Source organism: Talpa occidentalis, unplaced genomic scaffold, assembly GCF_014898055.3.
Source record: "Talpa occidentalis isolate TD23 unplaced genomic scaffold, MPIMG_talOcc4v2.1 talOcc4.12, whole genome shotgun sequence".
NCBI classification, from domain to species: domain Eukaryota; kingdom Metazoa; phylum Chordata; class Mammalia; order Eulipotyphla; family Talpidae; genus Talpa; species Talpa occidentalis.
This window is the reverse complement of record NW_023601212.1, coordinates 23,906,334-23,926,882: the sequence shown is the minus strand read 5'-3', so window position 1 is coordinate 23,926,882 and position 20,549 is coordinate 23,906,334. Positions and strand designations below refer to the sequence as shown.

The window sequence follows — 20,549 nt, the reverse complement described above, 5'->3', positions numbered from 1 at the left end:
GCAAGCTGTTCTGCCTAGGAAGATGTGCAGTACGCCAGGTTTTTGACTGTTGCAACTGCAGGGAACTAGTAATGTGGATCTTTAGCTACTGCCATAATCCTGGACTTGCCTCTATTAATGCATGTTCTGTCTCTTGGCATGGATTCTGTAAGTTGATCAAGTTCCCTCCGGGAAACAGCAAGCTGAGCTTTCCTGGGGCTGTGCTGCTCTGGCTGGACATACACCCATACTTCCCTACACCTCTGTTGTGCCCTCGTTTTTCCACTGTGACCTATGGAACTTGCATCTGCTCTGACAAGATCAGTGGTAGCCAGAGCAGAGGAGGATCAACTATTCCACCCTGTCTCACTGTCCACAGTGAAACCCATCACTAGTCCACAGTTTAGCATGAAAAGCAAGTGAAAGCTTGAGAGTGATGTTATAAGTTTGAAACACAATTAATAAATTCATAAAATAAGTTCCAGGGAAGATGGATGGTCGCTCGCTATAAACCCTCTTACTTTACAAAGGAGAAAACTGTACCCAGAGGATTGAAATTATTATTTGTCCCAAATCACACTTGGAATAAGGGAATGCAAAACAAAGTAAAATGAATTCTAAGGACCTTTTTGAGATCTAAAACATTAGGAAAAAGTACTAACCATGTAAAAGTATTTAGAATTTTTTTTAATTTTTTAAAAGATTATTTATTTATACAAGAACTGGGGTACAGGTCAGAAGCACGGGAGGGTGAGAGAATTCACCAGAGCCAGAGCGGGGAGCAGAACAAGCAGATGGAGCGAAGACACTGCTGAGGGGAGCAGCGGGCGAGGCAGGAAAGGTTTGCTGCGCCATGTGGGGTTCTCCCTGGCCGGCGAGGAATCGAACCGGCACTGCAGAGGCTGCGGACAGCTTTGCAGGGCGCTCAACCGCTGCACGAAGGGGGAGGCCCAAAAGTATTTAGAATTTTAAAAAGCAGGTCTGGGGCCTCCCTGGTGGTGCAGCGGTTGAGCGCTGGGTTGCGAAGCTGCCCGCAGCCTCTGCAGAGCCAGTTCAATCCCCGGCCACTGGCGAGGGTCCCACATGGTGCGCAGACCTCTCCTGCCGCCCGCTGCTCCCCTCAGCAGTGTACTTCGGTCCTTCTGCCTGCTCTGCTCCCTGCTGTGGCTCTGGTGAATTCTCTCACCCCCCCGCGCTTCTGACTGTACCCAGTGCTTGTATAAATAAATAAATCTTAAAAAAAAAAAAAAGCAGGTCTGTTCATTAATTTAACCAATATTTACTGGGAGTCTATTGTGTGTCAAGTCTTAAGCACTGGGGATAGAATTTGAACAAAAACAACAAAATCCCTATCCTCCCTGTACATCTAGTAGAGAGAGGAAAAAATAAACATTTAGTAAAACATATAGTGCATCATACAGCTATGAATAGCATGAAGAAAGGCAGAGTAGGAAAAGGCACTCCTTTGGGAGTGGGTAGGAAATTTGTATTTTAAAAAAGGATGGTCAGAGAAGACACGTTAATAAGAGATGCTTGGATAAAAACTTAAAGGAAGTGGGCCTCCCTGGTGGACTAAGGGCTTAAGTATAAGCATTATCAAGCTATCGCCAGCCGCTGCAGCATGAGTTCGATATTAACCCACATGGCGTGGCAAACCTCTCTGGTCTCCCCCGCTGCTGCCCTCAGCAGTGTATTTCAGTAGATCGCCTGTTCTTCTCCCTACTCTGTCTCTGGTGAATCCTTTCACCACCACCACCCCCCCACCACAGCTCTGGCCTACACCCCAGTTCTTGTATGCATAAATACATATTAAAAAAAAAATAAGACCTAAAGGAATTAAAGAAGTGAGCCAGACATTATCTGAAGGAGGTGTATCTCCAGGCAGAGCAAATAGCACATGAAAAGACCCTGAAGCAAGTGTCCCTGGAATGCCCAAGGTTAATGAGGCTGAGCAAGGCAGAATGAGCAAGAAGGAAAGTAGCAGGAGATAAGGCCTCAGAAGTAATTGGAACCAGAATTTATGGTGTTGTACTATGACATTGTAAGGAATCCAGCTTTTCCAAAATGAATAGCTGAAGGAGACTCTGAACAAGAGTACTTTAAGGGAAAAGTGCTCTCACTGCTGTGAAGAATGGGCTATAGGGGTTAAGTATAGAAACAAGAAAACCAACTCAGATATGATGCCCTGACTTAAGACAGGGTTGCAGTGGGGCAGGTATATTGCAAAATTGTATTTTGAATATACTTTCAGGGTAGAAACAACAGGGATTAAATGTGAGTTGTATAAGGAAGAGAGAAGGTTGACTACTTGGGTTTTAACCAGAACAACTTGAAAGATAAGTTACTTACTGAGCTGAGAAGACTGTAGAAGGAAGAATTTTTTGTTTGATGTGTGGTGTGTGTGTATATGCAGGTATGTGTAGGGTGGAGATGAGAAGGTTGGCTTTTGAATGTGTTAAGTTTGGCTGCCGCATTGAGAAAGGACACAATTACTGAGGAAGTGATTACAGCACTGTATGAGAGAGGATGTGCCTGGCAGTAGAAGTAATATGAACTGGAGATAAGAGTTTGAAGGTTGAGCTGACACAATTTGCTGATGATGTAATGAAGGATTAAAGAGAGAAAAAGAGGGAAATGAACGATTTCTCCCAGGTTCTTCTCTCAATAACAAAACCAGTGGAACTAACTGATACAGGAAGACTGGGAAGAACAAATTTGAGGGAAACCAATGATGTAGAAATGCTAAGTAAGGGGCCTCCCTAGTGGCGCAGGCGGTTGAGCATAGAGCTGTGAAGCTGTCCACAGCCTCTGCAGCGCGGGTTCGATCCCAGCTGGCTGGGGAGATGCCCACATGGCGCGGCAGACCTCTCCTGTCTCACCCGCTGTTCCCCTCAGTAGTTTATTTCAGTCAGTCTGCCTGTTCTGTTCCCTGCTGTCTCTGGTGAATCCTCTCACCCTCCTGTACATCTGGCCTGTACCCCTTTTCTTGTATGCATGAATAAATAAATCTTTAAAAAAAGAAATGTCAAGTAAAACAGGGTTATGTGAGTTTGGAGTTTCAGTGAACGGCCTAGACCAGATATATACAGTTAGGGGTTATCAGCATGTAGGCAATATTTAAAGCCATGAGACATTTTAAAAGAAGTCACCAAAAGGGTCAGTGTAGATAGCAAAGAATTCCATGAACTAAACCCTAGGAAACTCTAATATTAGAAGATTAGAGATAGGGAAAAATGCAGCAAAGAAAAATAACAAAGTTCAATTGAAGTTGGAAAAAAAACACTTTTGTTATGAACAGTTTTGTTATTTGTTATGACAAGTCACTTCAAAAAAATGCAGCGATCAATTGTTTAATTCTGTTGACAGGTCAAGTAAGATGAAGTCAGAGAATGACCACTGGATTTAGCAATGTGGAAAGTCACCAGTGACTTTGAAAAAGACCAGGTTCATTGCAGAGATAAAGGCAGATAGTCTTAGCAGAATGCATTCAAGAGAGAAGGCGAGAAGGGGCGCATCACACACAGACAGCTCAAGGAGTTTGTTATAAAGGAAAGCAGAGAATGTTGTTGGTGGCTGAAGGAGGATGCAGGGCATATAGCTTTATCTTTTTCATTTGTTTTTTTAATTGTTTTTTAAGATGCAGGAAATTACAGCAAGTTTATATACTGAAAGGAGTAGTCTGGTGGTTAGGGGAATATGAAGATACAGGGAAGAAATGCCAAGGCAATGTGTTTGAGTAGGTAGGAGGGAATAAGACTCAAGTCACAAGTCAGAGTAGGCCTAAAAGGGGAGAACAAATAGTTCATCCATATTAAGAGGGAATTAGCATGTACAGTTAGACAGATATGATGGTAAGGGTTTGGGAGAGTCCCTTTTTTCCCCCCATTTTAAAATTATTTTTTAAATTTTATATATTTTTTACATCATTTTTCATTTTTGCACAATGTATGCATTTTCATTTTGGTTATAGTCCCCATACAATTCCCATCCCCCCTTGTTTTGATCCTACTCCCTCCTCCCCTCCCCCCCATAGTGTGTCTGGTTTATAGTTGCTTGTTGATTTTTATTTTATTATAATTAGTCTTTTTCCTGGTCCCTTATTTAGTTTTCTAGATTCCTGCTATGAGTGAGACCATCTGGTATTTTTCTTTTTCTTTCTGGCTTATTTCGCTGAGCATGATCCCTTCCAGCTCCATCCACGTTGCTGCAAATTGCATGAATTTATCTTTTCCGATTGCCGAGTAATATTCCATGGTATATATGTACCACATCTTCTTGATCCAGTCATCTATTTTTGGGCATTTGGGTTGTTTCCATAGCTTAGCTATTGTAAATAGTGCTGCTATAAACATAGGGGTGCAGGTGCCCTTTTGAATTAATGTTTCTGTGTCCTTTGGGTAAATACCTAGGAGTGGAATTGCTGGATCATATGGAAGCTCCATCTTTAGCAGGTTAAGGAATCTCCACACAGCTCTCCATAGTGGTTGGGCCAGTTTGCACTCCCACCAGCAGTACAGTAAAGTTCCTTTTCCTCTGCATCCTCTCCAACATTTGTCCTTGCTAGTTTTTTTCATATGTGCCATTCTGGGAGGGTCCCTTTTGACTGCCTTTTTCAGTGATATAGGGAGCATCACCACCAAGAGTGAGTGAAAGGAAAAACCTACAGGAAGGTTGAGGAGAGTCAAGAAATGAAAGTTATCTGGAAAAGTGTTCATTCTTACTCAACTGTTTTTTTCTTGAAATGTCTGCCATCTAAATAGTGGGCACAAATCTAATCTTATCACCCTCTCTCTACCCAGAAATCAAAGTTTATCTCACTTAGGCTTGGTTCTTATCTCTAGACCTCTTCTTCCTTATAGTTTAGAAAATTTAGAAAATTTACAGAATTTTCCCAACCTTGATTTTAGACACTTGTAAATTCAGCAAACTCTTAGACTCCTGGCTTCTTTTCAGAGTACGTTCATTCAGTTCAAACAGGATTGAATTCAGTTCAAACACTACCATCATAAAAGGTCATGAGACTCAGGTTTCTTCCTTGTAGCTACTAGCGGTACCAGCATTCTCCTCCCCCTTCACCCTTCCACCCCCAAGTAAATTATTAGATACTGTCCACATATGACCAATTACAAGGCAAAAACATACTCATTCACAGGTGAGATTTATATTCATTGACAGAACCTGAAGGAAGAGGACTTGGAAGTTCCCTAATCCTATGCAAGATCTATCTAGTCCTCTCATCAGACAAGTCAATGTACCTACTTCAGAAAACCAAGCTAGGGCCTCCCTGGTGGTGCAAGGTGTTAAGTGTCAGCACTAAGAGACTATCCACAGCTACTGCAGCACGAGTTCAATCCCTGGCCAGGGAGCTAACCCACATGGCGCAGCAGACCTCTCCTGTCTCGCCTGTTGCTCCCCTCAGCAGTATATTTTAGTCAATCTGCCTGTTCTGTTTCCCACTCTGTGTCTGATGAATCCTCTCACCCCCCACACCTCTAGTCTTATACCCCAGTTCTTGTATGTATAAATAAATCTTAAAAAAAAAAGAAAACCAACCCCCCCCAAAAAAAAAGAAAAAAAAAAACAGAACAAAACAAAAAACTTGATTTATGAGACCAGAAAAATGAATAAAAACCAATACAACTTATCCTAGGAATGAAAGGTTGGTTTAACACATGACAATCAATTCATCTAATGCATCTTTTTTTTTATAATTTTTTTAATAGAGGCATGTTTTATTTATTTGTTTGTTTGTTTGTTTGTTTTGTTTATACATGCACTGGGTACAGTCAGAAGCGTGGGAGGGTGAGAGAATTCACCAGAGCCAGAGCGGGGAGCAGAGCAGGCAGAAGGACCGAAGTACACTGCTGAGGGGAGCAGCGGGCGGCAGGAGAGGTCTGCGCGCCATGTGGGACCCTCCTCCAGTGGCCGGGGAGCAGCTGGGGATCGAACCGGCGCCGCAGAGGCCGCGGGGAGCTTCGCAACCCAGCGCTCAACCGCTGCGCCACCGGGGAGGCCCTAATGCATCTTATTAATAGAAAAAAGGCCAAAAAACATGGTAATCTTAATAGATGCAGTAAAAGAACTTGTAAAATCCAGTATCCTTTCATGATAAAAGTACTCAATAATAGTAATAGAAGGGAATTTACTCAAACTGATAAAGGCCATCCAAGAAAAACTGAGTCAACATCATACCTAAGGGTGAAAGACTAAATGCTTTCCCCTCAATACCAGGTACAAGACAGAGATGTCTACTTCATCATTCCTATTCAGCATTGCACTAGATGTTCTACCCAGGACACTTAGGCAAGAAAAAGAAATGAAAGGCATCCATATTGGAAAGGAAGAAGTAAAACTATGTCTACTTGCAAATAATAAGGTCTTATATAGAAAAAAAAACCCTAAGGAATCCCCTAAAAAACTATGAGAAGTAAAAAATGAGTTCAGCAAGGTTGCAGGATACATGATCAATATACAAAAATTAATTGTATTTCTATACACCTCTGAGGAAAGCGATGAAAAAAATTCCATTTAAAATAGCACACAAAAAAAACCCAAAATATTTTGGAATAAATTTAACAAAAGGAGTACAAATTTTATGCTTAGAAAACTACAAAACATTGTTGGAAGAAATGAAAGACTGAAGTGAATGAAAAGACATTACTGTGAAGTAAATCAGAAAGAGAAAGACAATATTCTAGTTTCCTCACGTGAATGCAATCGTTTATTATTTCTTTCTGTGATTGGCTTATGTCACTTAACAATGTCTTTATCAGTCATCCATGTTACAGAGTGTGACAGGTAATCGTTCTCATTAAGGCTGAAATTATTCAGTATTCCATTGTATATAGACCATATTTTGTTTATCTGTTCATCTGATGGACATTGGTGTTGCTTCTGCCTCTTGGCTATTATGAATAATGCTGCAATGAACATTGCAATGAACATTGCAATGCTGCAATGTACCAACCTTCCTTCCTTCCTTCCTTCCTTCCTTCCTTCCTTCCTTCCTTCCTTCCTTCCTTCCTTCCTCCTTCCTTCCTTCCTTCCTTCCTTCCTTCCTTCCTTCCTTCCTTCCTTCCTTCCTTCCTTCCTTCCTTCCTTCCTTCCTTCCTTCCTTCCTTCCTTCCTTCCTTCCTTCCTTCCTTCCTTCCTTCCTTCCTTCCTTTTTTCCCTCCCTCCCTCCCTCCCTCCCTCCCTCCCTTCCTTCCTTCCTTCCTTCTTTGAGGTTCTTCTTTCAATTCTTTTGGGTATATATCCAGATAGGATTGCTGGGTGATGGGTACTTCTCTTTATATTAACAAAGTGTTCCATTTGATAGTGGTGCTGGCTGCATAATCCTAGAATATACTAAAAACCACTGAATTATATATTTTAAATGGATGAATTGTATGCAATAAGCTGTATCTCAATAAAGCTGTTATAAAAACACAACTCTTAAAGACTGAATCAAGGCTACAGTTACCTTAAGGATTTTGAATGCACAGGATAATTAAACTTGTTAAATGACCAGACAATTTTGTCATTCAGGTCATTTTGACTCTTATTTTCAATGAACTGGCTAGATGTTTAGGCATTCCTTGAGAAAACCTAAGGGTTTCTTCAACATTGAACATTAGAGGAAGTAGGAAAAAAAAACTTTCTATACCTGTCTTTAATTCATAACACTAACTTCATATTTTGTGTCAGGAAATACTAAGAAATAGCAAGTTCATACTAATTATAGCAAATTTTATTTCATCTATTCTTTAGATGTACCATTCACCAGGTTTTTATTTTTTAAAAAGATTTAATTATTTATTTATACAAGAACTGGGGGACAGGCCAGATGTGCGGAGGGTGAGAGGATTCACCAGAGACAGAGTGGAGAACAGAACAGGCAGACTGATGATACACACTGCTGAGGGGAGCAGTGGGCACGACAGGAGGTCTGCTGTGACATGTGGGACCCTCACTGGCCGGCCAGGATTGAACCAGTGCTGCAGGCTGCAGATAGCTTCACAGCGCGGCGCTCAACCGCCTGCACCACCAGGGGAGGCCCTCACCAGGTTTTTAAAAGAGAAAAAAGGTAGGTGTTTATTTAGAATTCAGATTCACTTTTGAAATGTCACGATTATTTCACATAGAAGATGCTCAAAAGACGAAAATTTACCCTTATTTGCAATAAAAAGTCACAAAATTAAAAAGTTCTATGTCCAATGTCACTGACCATGGAAAGGGCAATAAATATGCATCAAATTCAGATTCTTCTCCTCTCTCATTGTTACAAACAACTAGAAAACACAATAGAGACGACACCGACAGTTGGAAATTCATTTTGCTTCACCATTTTCTTTTCAGCTTCATCCAGACATTTTCAATATTGTCAAGACTCAAAGATACAGCTTTAGAAAGATGAGATAATCTAAAAGATTTCTCATGATCTTTTTTTTATCAGAGCAGGGTTAAGTAAGACAAAATTTACTGAACTGATCATTTTTAAAACAACAGGTTGCATATCATTTACAGCAAAGAGATAAGCTTGTAAATCCGCTTTCCATGCTGGTCCCATGGCGTGGCTGCAACAGTGGTTACCATCTCATTACAGATAAAGTTTTTATATGGGACCGACGTTTCCAGATTACATTTTAAACACTTCAACAGCTTTCCTGAATAGTCTCTCAGGGTTGATTTTAAGGAAAGGCTGAAATACTAGCAATTGATTTCAGATACTTATTACAGATTTTCCAAAGTCCGTCTGCGTGCTGAAGCAAAATTATGAATGGCTACTCGAAGAGCTGAGCTCCCCTCAGGAAAATCACAGGAATTGATGACTGAATGTAGAGCCCGAGTATACGCTGCAAATAAAGGTTTGCACAGTGATGAAGTCAGATTCTAAACAACTCTCCTACTCTCTTTCCTATCAGTACTGCTTTTCAATTAATCACACATTGTATAAATATTTATTGAGTACTTTACTACCTGCTGAGTACTCTGTGAGAACAAAAAAGATAATGGAAAGAATGGACACAAAAATGACTAAATTGCAGTGTAATACTTCCAGACTAGATGCATATACAAAATGTCATCAAAGAATGAAGTTCAGAATGAATGTAAAGGGAAAGGTTACAAAGATTTCCAGAAGTGGTAACATTTCAGATGGTCATGAAGGATAAAGTAAGGAAAAAGTAGATATTCTAGGCAGAGAAATTAGTGTGTAAGGTGTAAAATGTATTTTAAAAATGGTGATGTATACTGGGAATAGCAAGTTTGATAAGGCTGAGCATCACCCACAGGAAAAACATGCCAATTATGTCATGCCTTTGGTACTGTAATGGGGAGGTCTGAGGTTTCAGAATAGGATGGTCACATGGTCAAATTTGTGTTTTTAAAATTTGTAACTCACAGTACTTATAAGAAATTCATATTCCACAAAGGGGGCACTAGGAATACAAATATTGGTAGCATTTTCGGTGTGTATATGAAGCCTACATTATCCTTACCCTACATAAATCAATATATTTAAGGACACAGAAACATTAGTGTCAAGGAAAGACCTCTGTTTTCTCAGGTAGTCACTCCTGATAAAGATAGGTTTATGCTGGACCTCGTTTTCCTCATTGTCCCCTGGTAAAACTGGCAGTCTAATGTGGACATAGAGGGGAGCAATTAAAGTATTAGGATAACAGGGAATTCAACTGAACAGAGGCCTAACTGAGGTGACCATAAAAGACAAGCTCTCATATATATTTATCATGTATATATAATTATCATTTATGCTCTTCCATCATGCCTCAGAGTTGTTTGGTAAAGGGGTCATAACAGTCTTTGACATATAGTAAGCATTCAATAAGTGCTAAACTACCAATATCACTTTTTTTTTTAATTGCCACAAACATTCCTCTATGACACTTACCTCTGTGGTTTTTATAGAACATACAATTGTTGGCACAGGTGTCAGGATGAGCATCCCAAAATTCAGGACCACAGCAGCACAGTGGAGGTAAAGTAATATTATACAGTTGCATTTTCTCCTGTACCTGGGCCCTTAAAGCTTCTACATACCTAAAAAAATATAGCATTGATCCTGATCAGAAAAGTACACCAGGTAAAGTGAACCAGGAAGAGAATGAGCTGTAACTGTTAAAACTATTTCATATCTCTGCGCCCCGACTCTTCTTTGTACTGGGGGAAATGGAGTACTATTCCTGAGAGGTATCAGGCAATCAAGCAAGTTGGTGAAATTCTGCACTCCCAAGTAAGGAAAGGTATGAGAAGGCACAGTCAACTCTCTTAAGGAAAATGAGAACACCGACTTCCTATCAAGTCTCCTTGCAGAACTGCATGCAGAACTTTTCAAAGTACCTTAGGTATTCCTTTTCTTTCTGCTGTTTCTCTCTGGCTTCTTTCATTTCCTCAAGTTGTAGCTGGGCTAATATCTCACTCATCTTCTCCCCTGACTGTGGTTCTTCTTGAGAGTTCATCTGTAGTATCCTTTGCTCTTCAGCATAACGTTGCTGCTCTTTCTTTTTCTTAATTCTGAGAATAAAATTATAACATGTTAAGAATTTCATAAATTACTTATACCTTGTTTCAGATCAACTAATTCAAGAAATTCCCAGAAATAAGGAAATCAGTTTAATATGCCTTAAAATAGCCTCAAAAATTTCTGATGACTGATTTTTTTTTTTATCCCACACCTCATGCACATACATAGAATATCATATGGAAACTACCAATGGATACTATTAAGAGTTTTTCTGTAAGGATCCTAATACAAACGCTTTCTCTAGCTAAAACTACAAATAGATAGGACTTATATGCTTTTGAATAAAACAAAGTAACAGAGACCAGATTTGCCCTCCTACTTTAAACAACCAAATAAGTAAATAAATCAACCATACAAAATATAAAAACACTGGTTTTCAAGACACTGAACATCAGGCAACAAAAGACAGCGAGTGATCCTTGACAGATGGTAAACAAATGACACGAAGCCTGTAACTGCCCAAGCCGTGGAGCTGAGGTGGAGGCCCGCGGACTCCCTGAGAAAGCGTTAATAGCAGCTTAGCACTTATTGAGTACTTATTATATGTCAAAGACATATGTTATATATTATAACCCCTTTACCAAATAATTCTCAGGCATGGTGGGAAGAACATAAATGATAACTATATATACATGATAAATATATAATAAATATCAGAGTTTGCCTTTTATAATCGTCTCACTTAGGCCTCCATTGATTTGAATGGAGCTGTTCAGTTTACCAAAGTCCAGGAAACAAGGGCAACTAGAGTTCATAGATCAGAATAGCAGAGGAGAGCGCAGTGAGAGAGAGGGAGAACCCTATAGATTTACAGAGGGTTTCCTTCTAATACCCAGCAGAGTGCTGTGCCTGTATGTGAGGAAATGACCGAAGGCTAGGGTCAGAACCATGCTAAAGGGTAACAGTGAACAGCGCCCTGTGCTCACACAGAGGTGAGAACAGTATCTGTTCCCACTAGCCAGACTTTAAAAACTTGTAATTCACAGGGCATGGGTAATTTTCAGGGAGGTCTTATCTCAGTAGTAGAGAATAATAATTAATTCCAGAAAGAGCACTGCTCCAGATACACCTAACAAACAATAAAAGTAAGCTCCCCAGTAACAAAAAAATCTAAAAACAAAGCTCAGGAAAATATATAGGGATATAAAGATATTCAGCAACTAACAAGGTAAAATTCACAAAGTTGAACATCTAATCAAAGATTATTAGGCATGCAAAGAGGCAGGAAAATACAATTCATAATGAAGAGAATATCTAGGTCACAATGAACCTAGAATTGATAGTCAATAGAAGAACACAGAAGGCCATTGAAAGTTATTACAACTATACTCTATATATTCAAAAAGTTAAGATATAAAAGACTGAAGAAAGGCAGGGCCCAAGATGATAGAATAGAGAATACTTATACTCAATCTCCTCGCATGATGACTACAAATCTACACCTAAAAATGGACTAATCTACACAGAAACAGATCTGAAACCCAAATGAACAGAGCTGCCAGAACAAAGGATTAAAAGGCTGTACCCAGAAAGGAAGACACAGAGACACTCTTGCCAAGGAAGAAATCCCATTACAAAGAGGCATAAACAGGAAGATATCACTAAGGTGCAAAACTTTTGTAAGTGGTGGTTTAAGTGATTTAAGGTAGGAATACAAATCTGTCTCCAATCAAGCCACATCTCTGCAGCCAAACAGGGCCCCCTGAAACACAGATGACTAGGGAGCAGACATGGTTACTGGCCATGCTCTCTGACAGCCCAAGGCCTGCAACACCCCACTCCTTATGGGCCCCACCCCCTACTGCAACATACACTAGCCAGGGTGGTGCCAGCATCACCACAACCCCCATGTGCTGCAGCAGAGGCACACCAGAAGCCCCAAGCCCATGCACCTAATACTATGGGGGTGGCAGTCAGTTGCCCTCTACATCTCAGCACTGTCAGCAGTTCGGCAGCATCCCCTGGCTGGGATGCAAACTAGGCCTGCCGTGCTACAAAGTCCACTGTGCCAGCAAGACCAATTATGCCTGTAAGGTCTGCAGTGAGGCTTCAGTTAAGTACTCTCAGTCACATTCCCAATATTATCTACAACCACAAGGCTCATCTTTCTACCAGAGACACGCCCACAAGGCCCCTACCACCAGGTCCCATACAGCTACCGCCTCTTGAGACTACAGACTGCTGCTGACCTAGTGAACACCAACATGGTAGGCAGCCTTGACAAACCAGTTCACGCCCAGAAACATCTCTGGGCAGCCACACGTTAAGGTTGGACCCAGAGCATTACCCAATGAGAACATATTAATTCCAAAGTTGAGGACAAACCCAAAGTACCACTGCCTGGCAAGACTGACAGCCCTAGACTGCCCAGGCACAGCAGGTAGGTGGATCATAAACTAGGAGAAAATATTTGCAGAAAGTATACCTGATAAAGGAATGGTATCTAAAATACACAAAAAACTTTTAAGCAACAATAAGAAAATAAACCTGATTCTTAAATGGATCATACACCCAAATAGACACCTTAGCAAAGAAGATATATACATATAGCAAGTAAGTATATGTAAAGATCATAATGTCATCAGGGAAATGCAAATTAACATAATAACTAGATACTACTATACTCCTAGAGGGGCCAAAATCTAGAATGCTGACATTATCAAATGCTGACAAGAATGTGGAGCAACAGGAACTCTCATTCACTGCTAGTAGAAATGCAAAATGTTACATTGACTTTACTGAACATATTCTAACTATATGATCCAGAAATCACACTATTTGGTAGTTAATCAAAGTTGAAAACTATGCCCACACAAACCCAATCCAAGGAGTAGATTTATTCATAACTGGCAACTCCTGGGAACAACCAAGATGTCCTTTAGTAGGTAAATTGGCTATGGTATATCCAGACAATGGAATTATCATTCAGTGCGTAAAAGAAATGAATTATTAAGTTATGAAAAGACACCGACAAAACTTAAATGCATGTCATTAAGTGAAAGTCAATATGAAAAGACTATATACTATATAATTCCTACTATATGATATTCTGGGAATAGCAAAACAGTCAAGACAATACAAAGATCAGGCATTGCCAGGAGTTGGAGGGGAAAAGATGATTAGGCAGAACACAGAGGATTTTTAGGGCAGTGAAACTATTCTGTACTATACCATAGTGATGGATACATGTCATTTATACTGGCTATAGCCAGTGTAATCAGACAAGAAAGAGAAAAGACATCCAGATTTAAAGAAATAAAACTGTCTTTGTTTGATGATGTCATAATCACTACCTAAAAATATCCAACAGAATTCTGAATAAAGTTACAGGGTACAAGATCCATGTCCAAAAATTAACTGTGCATTTCCATATACTGGTTACATAAACATCAGAAATTGAAATTTTAAAAAACGCCATTTACAATAGCATCAAATACATGAAATACATATAGGTGATGAAAGATTAGAAAGACTTATACACTGAAAACTATAACTGATAAAAATTAAAGACAATTTAAATAAATGGAGAGATTATAACTTTTTCATGGGTCGGGGCTCAGTATCAGTAAGATGTCTATTCTCCCCCAAATTATCTACAGATTCAACACAATCCCAATCAACATCCAAGAAGACTTTTTTGTAGAAATTGACAAGCTAATTTTATATGACCTAAAACAGCCAAGACAACTCTGGTGGGGGGTGGGAAGGGTAATTGGACAGCTAACCTATCTGATTGTAAGCATTATTATAAAACTACACTAATCAGAATCTCATGGTATTAACATAAAGATACATAAATAGGACAGAAGAGAAAGTCAAGAAATAAATCCACACACGTGGACAACTCATTTTTAATAATATTTTTATGTATAATTTGTATACCATAAAATTCACCATCATCACAATACAATTTGAGAACATTTTAACACCTCCAAAAGAAACCTGTACTTACTAATATTCACTCTCCACTACCTCTCCCCCAGTCCTTGACAAACACTAATCTATCTATAGATGCACATTTGCCTGTTCTAGACTTTTCATAGATATGGGATCATACAGTATGTGGCCCTTTGGGACTTTCATTTAGTATAATGTTTTTAAAGTCTACTCATGTTGTAGCATGTATCAGTATTTCATTCCCTTTTATTACCAATATTCCACTGTATAATATAATTCCATATAAAAATTTGTATGTGAATATTCACAATAGCTATTTTGGTAATAGCTGAAAACTGGAAACAACCCAAATGTCTATCAACATACAAATGGATAAACAGACTGTTGTACAGTCATGCACAGCTTAACAACAGGGATACATTTTGAGAATGTGTGGTTAGATGATTCTGTTGGTGTGGGAATGTAACATAAATAAATGGAGAGATATAACACTAACCTAGGTGGTAGGGCCTACTACACACCTAGGCTATGTGGTAATAGCCTGTTTTTATTGGGACCGCCATTGTATGTGGTCCATCACTGACCTAGCCATTGGCTGAAATGTTGTTAGGCAACACATGACTGTATATCCATAACTGTAATAGTACTCAATAACAAAAAAGATGAACTATTAATACATACAACATCAGAGGTGAATCTTAAAATAATTATACTGAGTTAAACGAGAAGAGCACAAAAGTACATGTTGCATGATTCCAGAAAATGTAATATATAGTGACATAAAGCAGATGAATAGTAGCCTAGAATGGGGGGTTAGGAGGGACAGCAAGGGGTAGGAAAGAGGGGCTACTAAGGACATGAGGAAGCAATAAGTTCACTAGATTGACTACAGTAATGGTTTCATACATATATGTCAAAATATCTGTCTGTACTTTAAATGTGTGCAGTGTATTGAACATTAATTATACTTTTTATATTATATTTTTATATTTTATACTTTTTAAATTATATTTTTTAAAAACCCATCTAAAAGTAGAGAAAATAAGCAGCTTATTGGGAAAATCATCAGAAAACCTAAGAAGCTCTTGTTAAGAAATATGACTGATTCAAGCCTAGAACTTGTAAATATATGCTGATAACATCAGTTGCTAAAAATTACTTTGAAACAAATGAGCAATTGTTTTCTGAGTAAGTGGTATGAGGCCAACTCATACGCACACCTCTTCAATACAGTATGACTGCTGAAAACCCTGGGTTTCTATTCATTTGTGGCAGGCTATTGACTCCAGGGAATTACAGCCTTCCTTTTAGTTTAACACAGGTATATGTTAAAAACCAGGAAGTCATCCTACAAAGGCTGAAAGATCAAGCACTGGAAAAGTACAAGGGACACAGTAGTTGTATTATAAGCAGAACTGAGGCCATGCAGATTCTGACAGCTAATCACAGGCCACTTCTAGCAGAGTGACAAGGCTACTTTAAACAAGGGTTTTCTTACAACTATTCTCCCACACTTGGTGTTCTTTCCTGAACTATAACTGTAAGTCCAAATTGAGTATTCCTCAAAGAATATACAACATAAACATAGCTTTTATGGTGTGATTCAAACTCAATGCAATATAAAGTTGTAATAAGGTAGAGGTGAGAAAATCTCAGTACTGCAGTTTGGGCAGAGAAATATGTTTTTATCACAGTGAAGATCAAGGTTTAAAGGCATACAAGGCAGTCTAATAGGTATGTGAGAAAGGTAATGTGGAAAAAGGTCACAACAGGTGCATATACATATCACAATTGACTTTTTTTTTAAAAAAAGATTTATTTATTTATTTTTTATTTATACAAGCACTGGGTACAGTCAGAAGCACGGGAGGGTGAGAGATTTCACCAGAGCCAGAGCGGGGAACAAAACAAGGAAGTACACTGCTGAGGGGAGCAGCGGGCGGCAGGAGAGGTCAGCGCGCCATGTGGGACCCTCGCCCGGTGGCCAGGGATCGAACCAGCACTGCAGAGGCTGCGGGCAGCTTCGCAACCCAGCGCTCAACCACTGCGCCACAGGGGAGGCCCTACAATTGACTTTAAAACATATGTCACCATGCCATTACATATCACAATGCAATGTGTAAAAATAAACAAGAGAGTGAAAAGAGTACAAAAATTAAAAGATGAGCCTAAGATCACAGCTACTCTGGCTAGGGATCTACATACAGACATCTTATCCCAAAGAGAACCAGTAAAGAAAAGTAAATCTTTTGAGGACATTTCTATTTGCTTAATTCAGTAATTCCTTACCTTGTGAAAAAGGAAAACTGAAAAGATTTCTCTGTAGATAATGAATCAAACAGATTTAAATGGATTCAAGTGAATGACAACAGAAAAGCTTAGTTAATAATATAATTCTCTATGTCAATTATTATCTAGTACCAGTAAACTAAGAGCTAAGGAAACAGCATTGTTTTCAAAATGTTGACACCTTAAGTTTTGGTAATAGGATAATTACTAAAAATAATGGACTCAGCCACTCCCTTTTGCCCCTAGTCATTACTCACCTTAAAGTTAATGTCTGTCTCTATTTCCCAATCTCCTCATCCACTCCAATGTGACTTTAGGACCCATCAATCACACCACCCAAAGAGCTCTATAAGATCAATAGTGGCCAACAGGTCATTCTATCCATCTAGAACATATATTCTCAATGAAAGCAATACTGTACTCAAGAGGGCAAAAACCAATTCAAAGGGCAAAAAAATAATAGATATTAAAATAGTTTTTGGCACTTCAAAGCGTCTTAGCACGTAAACAAAAATACAATATTTCAGCCTCCCTGGTGGCACAAGGGGTTAAGCACAGCACGATGAAGCAATCCACAGCCTCTTCAGCACAAGTTCCATGCCTGGCTGGCCAGGGAGCAACTCACATGGCAAAGCAGACCTCTCCTGTCTCGCCCGCTGCTCCCCTCAGCAGTGTATTTCAGTCGGTCTGCCTGTTCTGTTCCCCACTCTGTTTCTGGTGAATCCTCTCACCCCCTGCATCTCTGGCCTGTACTCCAGCTCTTGTATGGATAAATAAATAAATCTTTTTAAAAAAATACAGTATTTCTAGGCATTCTCCACTTCTTACACTATACCTTTTGTACGTCCTCTGCGCCATTTACCACCCACCACCACCTGTAATTCACAAAGCTATAGTTTTGGCATAGATTATGCCCCTGAGGTTCAAATGTCTTTAACAACCTGTCAATTTGACATCTCCGTGTCTCAAAAGTATTTTTCTGGGATAAGAATCCATAGCTTTGGTCAGATTCTCACATTAAGAACCATTGCCAAACAGTAGTTTCAAAAAGGATCATAAAAGCAACTAACAAATCTAACTAAAAAGGCTGATATAAACCATCATTCTACATCATTCTACATCATTCTATATCATTCTTCTCTGAAGTCTTCTAAATCCTCTTATGCAAATATAACTTCCAGTTAACACACAACAGAAACTAAAGTAGGTCAGAAATCAACAAGTCAATATATTATTTTTTTCCCCAGAGCCCTGACATGAATACAATTACAGTTGTTTACTGGTGATGCCAAAAGGTATTCTGAAACCAGTGTCAGACTTTCAGTAAAAGAGAAGAAAGAATTATAACATTACCAACTGGTTTATAATGGGCGTTTGCACAACTAAACAGACAGACAATAATAATTGATATTTTGAAGATAATTCTGAAAATAAAGTTATCACAGGCACACTGCATTAAAAATGCAATTAAAAATTACAATTCCAGCAACAATTCAAAAACTCTTGTTATTGATTATACATGTGATAAGGCCACACCATTAATCCTTTACAAAGTTAAACTAAAATAGAAACCAAGAACCAAAAATGAGGACTACCTTGTTTGGCTCTATGAATTCTTTCTTCTTAAGCAATCACAGAAATTTGCCAACATCAATACTTTCAAATAAAAGTAATTCTGCTTCTAAGATTAAGAAACAGATTTATTTCAGGACTGAAAAAGGTACCTGTAAGAAAAACCTTCTCAAGCAAGTGGACGAAACCTTCTTTGGCAGAAGAGGATTAAGGTCTAATCTAGCATAGTCTAAATCTTTGCCTACTGATCTTGTGTTTCTATCAACCTTTCTCTGTGTCTCCCCACTTCCTAATTCTATTAATATTCTTCCTTAGTGATTTCTGAAATCATTCCTAAAAGTAACTAAAGTAGGTCAGAAATCAACAAGTCAATATATTGTTTTTTTTCCCCAGAGCCCTGACGTGAATACAATTATAGTTGTTTACTATTTCCTAGTGGACTCTCTATTTGGATTTCCTTTATGCACGTCAACACAATATACCCCAAAATTAATTTACCCTCTCCACTTCTACTTCCTTCTTGGCAAATCTGCTTTACAGTATCCCATTTAACTACTGCCCCGAGCCATGAACTTGGGACTTATCCTTGAGTTCTCCTCTGACAAAATCTGACCAATTCTATGTCATGATTTTCTTAAAACTGCCTCCCTGTTACTACTATTCTAGTTCTGTCTTAAATGAGGCCATTTTAGAGATTTCAAAGAGATTAAGTGCCAGAGTCAAATAAATCTGGGGTTGAATACCAGTGCTGCCCCTTGCTAAGTGTGATCTTAATGTTAGGCAAATTACTTAATTCTTGGGCTCATTTTCTCATCTGTCAAATGAAAGAACAATAAATAAAATTTACCTCACAAGGTTATTAAAATAAGTAAATGAGCTAATGCCATATTCAACACTGCCTGGCACACCAGTAGCTACCACTACCCTGCAGAAACACATATTGATTCAATGACATGATAAGGTATTAACGCACAGTAAGTGTTTAATACACGATAATCTTTTTTAACAAATTGGTTTCACTTCTTTTCTTCTAAAGTATTACCTCAACAATTGCCTGACATAGTTTTAGCCATTTTATCGTTTCCTCACAATGCTTCCAAATAGCAGCTGTTTTCAGAATAAACCAAAGCTTTTCCTTACGACATACAAAGTTCTTGATGATCTTAACTTTCCTACCTCTTTTTTTTTTAAGATTTATTTATTTATGCATACAAGAACTGGGGTACAGGCCAGAGATGCGGGGGGTGAGAGGATTCACCAGAGACAGAGTAGGGAACAGAAAAATTATTGTTTTGGGTTTTTTTGTGTGTGTATAGAAACATGAAAATATTTATTCTCAAAAGACAACATTGATCTTGGCAGTTGGTATTTTCAAGATGTTGAGCCTGTTGGAATCATGCAAATTCCAATCCTAATATACAAAATTTTAGTAAAACAAGGGCTGCAGAACAGGCAGACTGACCGAAGTACACTGCTGAGGGGAGCAGCGGGCAAGTCAGGAGAGGTCTGCTGTGCCATGTGGGTTGCTCCCTGGTTGGGGATCGAACTCATGCTGCAAAGGTTGTGGAAAGCTTCATAGGTTGCATCTTAACCCCTTACACTACCAGGGAGGCCCAACTTTCCTACTTCTTAAGCTTATCTCTTGCATCCCTTTTGCTCTAATCACATTTACTGAGAAGTGTCATATTCTCTCATGAGCCACTGCTTTTACAGTGCTCTTCCTTTTGCCTAGAGTTCCTATTTACTCTTTTTTTTTCCTAATCCATTCCCATTTGATCTCATATACTATCATGTCTAATCCTTCAAACTCAGTCCAGGAAGTCTTACCTATCCTGCTTCATCATACCCTCAACACCGAGTTCAAAACTGCTTTTGTGCTCTCATACATTCTTGTCCTTTCTTTCTTCCAATATTAATATATTACTTGAGAACCTTACATTTATATTCTGAGAGAAATTACTTTGCAACATTGCTTTCTTATAATGTCCTTGTCAATTTGGCATCCAGGTTACAGTGGCCTCTAGAAATATTCGGATAATATTCCATTTTCCATTCACTAGAATATATTTTAGTCAAACTTTATTTTTCCCTAAAATATCTGACAACTAATGTTTATGCAGCACATATTATATGATAGATTCTGTATTTAGCACATTTACATCTTACCTCATTTATCCTCACAGAAACTTTATGAGGTATATAGCATTATTATCGCCATTTTATATAGAAGAAAGGGAGGCTTATGGAGGTTAACTTTCCCAAAGTCACAGAGCTGGTAGATAAGAGT

At 38.9% G+C, this 20,549-nt stretch overlaps 1 protein-coding gene across 4 annotated transcripts in view; it reads right to left on the bottom strand.

Moving 5' to 3' along the window:
• Positions 1-7,191: 7,191 nt before the first annotated feature.
• CCDC15 (coiled-coil domain containing 15) overlaps positions 7,192-20,549 on the bottom strand; it is a 48,256-nt gene continuing 34,898 nt past the window's right edge. For all 4 annotated transcript variants that reach the window (XM_037505540.2, XM_037505543.2, XM_037505542.2 and 1 more), the window contains 3 exons: positions 10,321-10,494; positions 9,872-10,020; positions 7,192-8,813 (listed from right to left, as the gene is read on the bottom strand). In XM_037505540.2, coding sequence (XP_037361437.2) covers positions 8,692-8,813; positions 9,872-10,020; positions 10,321-10,494 — 445 coding nt within the window. In that variant the 3' untranslated portion in view covers positions 7,192-8,691. The remainder of the gene's footprint in view (positions 8,814-9,871; positions 10,021-10,320; positions 10,495-20,549) is intronic.